Source organism: Tripterygium wilfordii, chromosome 3 (genome assembly GCF_013401445.1).
Source record: "Tripterygium wilfordii isolate XIE 37 chromosome 3, ASM1340144v1, whole genome shotgun sequence".
Taxonomy (NCBI): Eukaryota; Viridiplantae; Streptophyta; class Magnoliopsida; order Celastrales; family Celastraceae; genus Tripterygium; species Tripterygium wilfordii.
In genome coordinates this window covers 8,283,442-8,293,274 of record NC_052234.1, presented here as the reverse complement: position 1 = coordinate 8,293,274, position 9,833 = coordinate 8,283,442, and the positions used below count along the sequence as shown (strand labels likewise).

General features: G+C 35.0%; 2 protein-coding genes across 2 annotated transcripts; one reads left to right on the top strand and one right to left on the bottom strand.

The window, feature by feature from the left end:
* Positions 1–400: 400 nt before the first annotated feature.
* Positions 401–1,290, bottom strand: LOC119995469. The gene is made up of 2 exons (XM_038841980.1): positions 952–1,290; positions 401–726 (listed from the first exon to the last, which is right to left on the bottom strand). The coding sequence occupies exons 1-2, from the start codon at positions 1,271–1,273 to the stop codon at positions 704–706; spliced, it is 345 nt and encodes a 114-aa protein (XP_038697908.1). The 5' UTR covers positions 1,274–1,290; the 3' UTR covers positions 401–703.
* Positions 1,291–2,511: 1,221 nt separating this feature from the next.
* Positions 2,512–4,442, top strand: LOC119988247 (protein C2-DOMAIN ABA-RELATED 7-like). Its single transcript, XM_038833222.1, has 4 exons — positions 2,512–2,791; positions 2,893–2,988; positions 3,360–3,657; positions 4,101–4,442. Exons 1-4 carry the CDS (start codon positions 2,681–2,683, stop codon positions 4,148–4,150), a joined length of 555 nt encoding a protein of 184 aa, XP_038689150.1. The 5' UTR covers positions 2,512–2,680; the 3' UTR covers positions 4,151–4,442.
* The last annotated feature ends 5,391 nt before the right edge of the window (positions 4,443–9,833 follow it).

Here is a 9,833-nt window from a genome sequence, read left to right as displayed (position 1 = left end):
GCATTAAGCCCCATATCTTTTGATGTGGGACAACACCTTCGTCTCATCTTACTACTCTAGTTGGCGACGGTGAATATGCTCTGACGACGGTTGCAAAATCTCCAAAAGAGGTTATTGATATTTCATTTGGTGGTTTCAACCGCCATTTACATATGGTTACTCACACTATTACGATTTCTGGTGTAAGTAACTACAACTCAAAGGAGGTTAAATCAAATGCAGTTTCTGATGTCGACAACTGCGCTCCAAGTAGTTTTATGTTGATGGTTGAAGGCATGAAGACCACCACGGCGGATGAAAAACTACTCAAATCCCAAACTCCCTGGTGAGAATAAAACCCTAGACCTCAAGGTTCTGGACAGATAACCTGACCAACTAGGCTACCTCCCATTCTCTGGTTGACTATGTTTAATTGTGCTGTTTTATGTGGTCTTATATTCTCTTCAGTGAATGTTGAGGAACAAGCTGTGTTCACTAGGCACGTTGTAATGGATTATTTATGCTTCAATGAAGTTTAGGGTCATAACCTTTTGAAAAAAAAAAAGCTTTGGCCCATCTCATCCAATCCGGCCCATTGACATCTCTATGACAGTTTGGAGACAAATATTATTCTCTTTAAAAATATCGTCATATTTTGCAGTAGCTTAGAAGATAGAGTTCCTTCTGTGCTGTGGGGCAGTACTCCCCCTAGCTATGTATGGTTTCATGCAGGAGGAACTGTGTAACCTGAAATAGAGATAAGATACCTAATTAATTAGCATCAACTTCCCTTATAATATTGTTTTCAATAAATAAAATAAAATAAATCAAAATTGTATAAAATCTTTGATATATTCAATCAAATAGGTTATGATCCACCCCTGAAAATAAATTTCAGATCTAAAAGATTTAAAATTTTTGATAAAAATAAAATAAAATATTGTGAGTGAAAAAAAAGAAAGAAAAACTTACTTCCACATTTTGTGCCAGGTAGCAATGGTTTTCCACAAGCATTTCCAGCAGACACCAGTTTCTCTGGGCTTAGGTGATCCATCCCCTCATTGTTCATGAGCTTGCATGGGCAGTACATGCCCACATATTGTACGGCCTGGCAACACAGTGATGATGGTGGTATTGGGGGCTTGTCCTTGACAATACTGTCTTGACACCCTAGTAGGATACCCAGCCCATCAACACAGTCCTTATCCCCTGCAACTTGCCATCTTGTTTCACTCATGACTGCTATCAAGATTGTGATGGTGAAGGCCACACTCTGAACTTTTAGGGTTGCCATCTCTCTCTCTCTCTCTCTCTAAATGTTCTTGTACTTTGGGCCTTGGGGTTTGACATATGTTATATTTAAAGATTTTGAAAAGAAGGGGGAGAATTTAATGTCCTTAATTAGTGGCAGATTATATGGTCAAATTGGGATGAGTAGGTGCAACAAATTAGATTTTGTGGGATGATATGTATAAAAAAGTAATTAACCTATATATGGTAAAATAATATATAATATCAAATCATTTATATGCTTAATTGTCAATCAAATCTTGTGATCTTGCACGTTTCCAACTTCAGTCTATATCAGCAAATGGAGTTGCTCATTATGTTGAAAAATGGGGTATATACAATTACATATCCAATTATCCACGATATTTGTTAGACTTTGTCCCATATCGGATTGACATAGTACAATCAAGTGACATATAAAGAAAAGTTCGGTTTGTCACACAACGAATGCGTTTTCTGAGCCTAGAATCAATGACGGACGACCTAAATAGAATGTTGACATTTGACCATAACGGACAATATTGATTTATAATATTTGAAGTAACCATCTTTGAAAGTTTTCTAAATCTGACCCACCCTCTTAAATTGTTATGTGTTTTCGACCTTCGCCTTCTTAAAACTAATAATAATAATTTAGGGTCTTGGATAGATCATGGGTCAACTAAAGCTAATTATCATTTCCTAATTAAATAAAAAATATCTAGAAAACATTAAATTAGTAGTAGTGTTAGGTAGCTCATATAATGGTAGCCCATGGGAGCCCAAATCTCTTAAACTAAAATTTAAAACGTTTTTAACTCTCAAAATACATGTTAGATTTTAAAAAAAATTACATATTCAGAATCAATACATAAAACTATTTCTAATAAGATCCATTGTCGAGGAGATCCATTGTGGAGGAGTTTTATCGGATAAATCTTAATTCCATGGTTTTTTTTAATGGAATTTCAAAAAAAACGAATTCAGAATTAAAACAATGAATTCTCCACTGTACTTTAAAAAAATAGAATCTATATTAAAACAATAAATTTTGGACAATAAATTCTAGGATAAAATGGTGAAAATAAAACTATTCTATCGATTAAATTAATGGAATAAACATGTTGAGCTCTCATAAGCTACCAAACGGATGTGCTATATGTCATTTTCGTTAAATTAGTTATGCCTTAACTAAAATCTCGAAAAATAAATAAATAAATAAATAAATAATGCAGTATTTATGATTAATTATGAACCACAGAAGCCAAGCAAGGGCAGAGCGAACACAATGGTGGACCACGAGTGCCAACGCTAGATTCCGATGTTGGTGTTGCAATCACTCCGTTTCTGAAACAAATTCCAGAACAAGGAAACAAAACGCGCTTGAATCGATCACCAAAAAGCAGGGGAATACTCTTTCATTTTCTTAGCAATGGAGAATGTGATGGGACTTCTCAGAATCAAAGTCAAGCGAGGCATCAATCTTGCTATTCGTGATGCCGTCAGCAGTGATCCTTATATTGTCATCACCATGGCTCATCAGGCATGATTCAATTTCTATTAATTTTTTCCGGGTTTGTTCATCTTTTACTCTTTATTGACTATGTTCTGATGCGTTCTCTCCTATGTTACGTATTGGTGCAGAAACTTAAGACCAGCGTCGTGAAAAACAACTGCAATCCTGAATGGAATGATGAATTGACTCTATCGATTTCAGATCCTAATATTCCAATCAAATTAGTGAGTAATTATATTCCATCTTTTGAATTATATTCGATAATAGTTAACTGACAAGCACCATACATAGCTTTAGTTTTTGGAGCTGATTGAATGATGAAAGAGAATTCACATACAAACATTAGGCCCCAAATAGTTATTTGTTGGAATTCATAAGACTTCAATGATGATGATAATGTCGATAACCCAGATTAGTAGTTATACACAATCTAAACTGATACTTTGATTTGTCTCCTTTGTTTAGCGATCTGGGTGTTATATTATTGCACTCTACATGTTTGATAATTTGAAATGTTACTCTGTATTTGAGTGTTGCAGGGGAAAAGCTGTTAAATTGTAAGATTAATTCAATTGGGTTTCATCTTTTATTGCAGACTGTGTATGACAAGGACACATTTAGCGGAGACGACAAAATGGGCGATGCTGAGATAGACATTAAGCCATATCTAGCAAGTCTAAGGATGGGCTTGCAGAACCTCCCAACTGGTTGTGTCGTCTCAAGAGTTCAGCCAACCAGACAGAACTGCCTAGCCGATGAGAGCAGTATTGTTTGGGAGAATGGAAAAATCATCCAATACATGTGCCTGAGGCTGAACAATGTAGAGTGTGGGGAGGTGGAGCTTCAGCTTGACTGGATTGAAGTTGCAGGTTGTAAGGGTGTGGGAACTCAAGGTACGAGCTAAATGAATTTGCCTCGTCTTTGCGATTCTTGACCTCTTCTTCAATAATGTATCACTAGTATAAAATATGAATGAGAACACATCTGTATAAATCATATTATTACACATAATTGGCTGGAGAGACTCCAGTTCCTGCAATGAAAAACGTTTTCGTAATTTGTATTTCCTATGTCTTAATAAACTCAAATATATTGCATAAGCTCTTCAACTTAAACTGATTTAGCATTCTACCCTCTACAATCTTGTTCTAATAAGTGATCCAGTTGAGAGAAGAGTTGTATATATATGAAACACTAGAAGTTTTCATGTGCTTTATATCTGTTCTTGCAATTAATAAAGTTTTGTATGGAGAGAGTGATCTGGAAAATAGTGGTTTCTTTTGGTTGGATACGCATTACTTGTTGATCCATGGTCTTGATTGTGTTTCTTGTATAGATTTTGAATGGAGAGAACAGTCATTCAGAAAGAGGAGGCCACGCGAGTAACGGCATCTATCTGCCCTCTCCGGTGGGTTTAGAAAAGTGAGATATACATTGCAGACTCTATTGTGGCAGAAATTTGAGTCATTCTTGATTTTTCTGGTGGCCAAGTGTTAAACTGATTGTCAGTGATAAACATTTAAATCCACCGTAAGAAGCCATTGTAACTTTCTCAATGACTGTTTCCATACTTAATTTAATCTATGCTTAGAGAGCAACATACAAAAGTACAGACTTGCTGTCATATTCTATGGAGATTTGTTTTTATTTTTTGTTCTCTAAGAAGCCTGTTTTTTTATGCAGTTCCTTCCAGAAATAAAAAAATATATATAATGAAATACATCATATGCTAGAGAACATTTCATTTATGAATGAGAAGTTATTAGTTCAAATAGAGAAAATTTTAGAAATATTTAAATAAATGAATCGAACCGGATAAAAACCGGCTGGTTCACCGGTCAATTGAAAAATTCCAATTCTTAATATCATTGGTTTTGGTGCATCAACCGGGCCGGACAAGTACCCGGTCCAGTCTGGTTTTGACAACCTTGATTTAAATTGCTTGGCTATGAAGTTGCCAACAAGGTCATTTCCAAGAATGTACTAGCAAGCATGTGTGAAGGATCAGCTTTTGCTACCTTAAGCTTCACCCGAGCCCCTACTTCAAAGAGCTTTACCATTTATTTGCTTAGTGCAAAGGTTGAAGTCTCGCCATCTTTAGAGCTTCGTTGTTGATAAAATCTCAAAACATCTCTTATTCTTCACACCATATCTTGCCCGTGAGGTTATACATTGTATTTGAGAGAGTTTCACACTAAGAGTGTGTTTGGATTGAGGGATTTGGGGGGAAGGGGAGAGAAGGGAGGGGAGGGGGAGAGAACTGAGAAGGGAGGGGAGGGGAAGGGGGACTATTTTTCCCTCTCCCATGTTTGGATAGATAAAAAAAAGAAGGAAAGAAAATTTGTTTAATTTACTAATTTGTCCTTATTTTTATATTAAAATATTATGTACAAGGGTAAAATAGATATTTAACTTACAAATGACTCAATTAATAATCTCTTCCCTCCAAATGACTCCATTTTGGAGAGAAAGAATTTTAACAAAAATTTAATGAAATCTTCCTCCCAAATCCCCTCAAATCCCTCCCCTTAATTTTTAATAAACTATTCAAACAAGGGAATTGGAAGGAAACTCTATTTCCCTTCCTATAGAGTGTGTTTGGATTGAGAGATTTGGAGGGAAGGGGAGAGAAGAGAAATGAAGTTTCCTTCCAATTCCCTTGTTTGAATAGTTTATAAAAAATTAAGGGGAGGGATTTGAAGGGTATTGGAAGGAAAATTTCATTAAATTTTTTATCAAAATTCTTCCTCCCCAAAATGGAGCCATTCGGAGGGAAGGGGTGACTAATTAAGTTATTTATATGTTAAAAACCTATTTTACTTTTGTAACATAACACTTTAACATAAAAATAAGGATAAATTACTAAATTAACTAATTTTCTTTCCTTCATTTTTTTATCTATCCAAACATAGAGAGGGGAAAATATTATTTCTTCCATTCTCTCCCCTTCTCTTCTCTTCCTTTCCCTTCCTTCCAAATCTCTCAATCTAAACACACTCTAAATAGCTTAGTGCTAGATTGTGAGAACCTTGATCCATCAACCATTTGTAAAAAGTCCCTTGTGAGAGCAATTTGTGTATTTGGAAGTTTGAGAAGTTCTTTGAAACCCTTGTGTAAGGAGTTTTGTGAGGCTCTTAGAACCACATCTTAATGGAGTTGGGAAAGTCTTGAGTTGGTGATTGAAGAAGGGTCTCCGAACCATTCTAAATTGTGTCGATTTTTGATTGCTTACTTGCCTACTTGCTTTCAAGATTGATTTTGGTCATTGAAAACCTTGCATCAAAACCTATTTTATACCTTGTGTGTTGAGCATGTGTGTAATATTGATTATTTGCATTAGTGGATGTTTCTCTAAACTATTAGGTTACGTGTTTTGATTGATTTAGGTTGTGACTCAAATCTGCCCGTGCAAGTTCCCATAGCTAGACGTTGAGATTTTGATATATATAAATTATGGATATAATGTTCATTAAGGTGTTGTGATATTGCTACCAAATTTCTATTCATTCCAACTTGATTTGTTAGGTCAAATTCTCTATACCCAATTGGTGCGCAGTTTTATGTTCATGACATTGTATTGTAATTTTGGGTTGTTTGGTGACTTGGCATTCACTACATATTGTATCATATATTGCACTTGATTGAAATTTGATTAGGATATATAGGATGAAATTTGTTTACTGTTATACACTAGACCAAGTGTAAAATATAAAAATAGTTATAAAAAGTGATTTTTTTACCTCAAGTTCATCTATGTTATGACGGGTATTGCTTGCATGATTATTACACAGACTTTCACCAACAACGAAACGAAACACATCAAATGTGCTTATTAGTTCCTCCAACCAATCATCGTTGTTGAACATAAGCAATATCAATTAACTTGCTTTTCTGATCTCTTTGCTTCCATCAACTTCTTTGAATATTTCTCTAACTTATGAGATATACATTGATCCATATTTTGCGCAAAAAAGAGATGTGTTCGGCGTTGTTTGATTTGTCTCCTCTCCTAAAAATAATTGTTGTATTAAGGATACTTGCTTATGGAGTATTTGTAGATTCTGTCAATGATTATGTACGAATGGAAAAAAAACACTGTCATTGAAAGCCTCAGAAGGTTTATTTGGGCAATTTTTGCATAATTTCGAGAATAATAGTTAAGATCGCCAAAAAATAATGATATCGTCAGGTTATTAGCTAAGAATGAAATACGTGATTTTCTTGGAATATTGGGTCATATTGATTGTATGCAATAAAAGTGGAAGAATTGTTCAATTCCTTGGCAAGATATGAATACCAGTCATATTCATGAACCGACTATTATTTGAGAAGCAATTGCTTCTCAAGATTCTTAATACAACAGTTGCCTTTTTTGATTATCAGATTCCTAAATGATTTGAATGTGCTTGATCGATCTCTTTTGTTTAATAAACTGGTTGAAGAACGTGCTCCTCCAATCAATTACATGATCAATGGCAACAATTATTCAATGAGATATTATCTTGCTGATGTAATATATCCATCATGGTCACATTTATTAAAACTATTCTAACTCCACAAGGAAATAAGAGGCAACTCTTTACTAAAACTCAAGAATCAGTTCACAAGGATATTGATGGAGTGTATGAGATACTTCATACACATTTTGCACTTGTGCGTGGATTTGCATGGTACTGGGAGCCTGAAATTTTGTCAAATATTATGATTATATGTGTAATACTACACAACATGATTGTTGAAGATGAGAGAGACAATTATGGTATCAATTTCAATACACTAAAAGGGTATACGTACCAGAGATTTCACTTTCATGTATACCAGAAACTCTAGGGTTCATTGACAAATATTATCTAATTAGAGATAGACAAACTCACTCTCAACTGCAAGCAGATGTCCTGGAACATTTATGGTAACTTTATGGGGGAGAAAACATGTCTGCCACGCTCACTATGACTGTCATGGTGAATATTATCCACTCAATCTCTTTGTATTCTTTGTTCTCTGTCTACTCACATCACTAACTTGACCATTAGAGGTCCATTGGCCAGCACCCCCTTCCCCTTGGTATCAACGACTCTCATAATTGTCACATTCTCTCTAGTCTTTGTAGGTTATTGGTGGCCCCCATGAATAGGCGGATCTAAAGGTTTTCACCTTGAGCACCTAGTGAAATTATGTAAAACTCATTGAATATATAGGGCAAATGTACTAGACCCCCAGGAAAAAAAATAACAAGCCCCCAATTAAAAAATGATGACTTATGAACATCAACTAGATGCTTACATTACAGATGTAGAAGACATTTAGTTAGTAGAAGGGGTTTGATGATCTTTTTAGATTGCTAGTGTAAACAAAGAAATATATCTATTTTCTTTTGGTGTATCAGCTTTTAAAGTTAGCGTTGGTTTTGTCTATAACAATAACAAGTGTTAAAAGATACTTTTCAAGAATGAATATTGTCAAGACAGATTTACGCAATAGAATGAGTGACTAATTTTTAATTGACTATCTTGTATGTTTTTATATAAAAAGAGTTGCTTGAAAATATGAATATACTGTTGTAATAAAGCGTTTTCAGAATATGATAACTCGAATAAAACAATTATGATAAATAAAGATGTAATGTTTTATTACTTGAAACTATTACTAATGACTATCTTCATACTACATAAATAACTCTAAAAAAATTTCGGGGCAAGACCCCCCGCTGCTTAGTGGTGCCCCAGTGAATTCGAATCCTGGATTTGCCATTGCCCCATCGACGTGTCATCAAAGCATAGATTCGATTGTCTACAATAATTCGACAATTAACTATGTACCCGACTTGAAGTGGAATATATGGAACAATAAATGGTTTAAGAAAATGACAGCGCTACGTATCCCTAATAAATCCAATCATAATATGTAATTAGATAACGTCTTAACGAAATTCAATGTAATTAGATAACGTAATACTGTTATAACCGGTTATGGAAGAAATTGTGAGGGATATATAGAATTTTTGTGAAGAAAATAGGGTTAGGCCTTCTGCCTTTGTATAGTGTATAGGACAGCTCGTAGTCTTGGTCTTCAGATCGTCCCTTTTCATCATTCAATGGAATGTTTAGCTAAACCTATATTCACCGTCACTACCTTTTAAGGGACATCCACCGTTGCTTGCAACTTGATGCACAAAAAGCTACTAATATCTTTAAAGAATGACTCAGCATTTTTGGGGATGTTTTGGCCAAGCATTTTACGGGGCATTTGGTTGTTAATCCAATGAATGTGAGTGTGAGTGTGAGTATGAGACGAGCTTGAGGCAAGTGTAAAGTGAGTATGAGATGAATGTGAGATGACATTATCATGTTTGATATGAAATCAAGAGTGAACATGAATGTTAGAATTTTAATTGTACAATTTCTATATTACCCAATTTTTTATACATAAAATAAGAATAGACTAATTTAATGGTTGTGATCACTTCATAATAAGAGGTATAATAGTCTTTTGAGTACAAACTCATTCTCCCTTGTGAAAATTGGCCAATCTCACAATTTTCATGAATTTTAATGAACTTGGCTCATCTCTATAAGGAGGGAATGAGAATGAGATGAGTTTATGATTCTATCCTCCCAGACTCAACTAAATGAGGGAATAAATGATTCTTGTTCTCGACCCGTCTCATTCCCCCTCAAAATGCAACCAAATGCCTATAAGGAGGGAATGAGGATGAGATGAGTTTATGATTCTATCTTCCCAGACTCAACTAAATGAGGGAATAAATGATTCTTGCCCTCGACTCGTCTCATTCCCCCTCAAAATGCAACCAAATGTCCCGTTAGAGTTAAGTTTTAGTAGGTTTTTTTTCGGGTTAGTGGTGAAAGGAAAAGATAACTCAGCCACCAAGTGCCATCAATCCATAATCCTACTCGTCTTCCGGGTTCCTTCTCAAGCAAAACAATGCCAAATAGCACATGTAAACACTCGAGACACTCCAAAAACAAAAGGACAGACCCCTGTTATCGGAAAGCCTAACTTCCAAATAGCCAAACCCACCACTCATTTTACAACCAAAAAACCAATCGCA

What these genes read in the sequence shown, in the direction of transcription:
- LOC119995469 (XM_038841980.1), bottom strand. Translation starts at nt 1,273, where the DNA reads ATGGCAACCCTAAAAGTTCAGAGTGTGGCCTTCACCATCACAATCTTG. An exon ending in ACCTGGCACAAAATGTGGAA is followed by an intron (nt 727 to 951) that starts GTAAGTTTTTCT and finishes TCTCTATTTCAG; the next exon opens with GTTACACAGTTCCTCCTGCA.
- LOC119988247 (XM_038833222.1), top strand. Translation starts at nt 2,681, where the DNA reads ATGGAGAATGTGATGGGACTTCTCAGAATCAAAGTCAAGCGAGGCATC. An exon ending in TCATCACCATGGCTCATCAG is followed by an intron (nt 2,792 to 2,892) that starts GCATGATTCAAT and finishes GTATTGGTGCAG; the next exon opens with AAACTTAAGACCAGCGTCGT. An exon ending in CTAATATTCCAATCAAATTA is followed by an intron (nt 2,989 to 3,359) that starts GTGAGTAATTAT and finishes CTTTTATTGCAG; the next exon opens with ACTGTGTATGACAAGGACAC.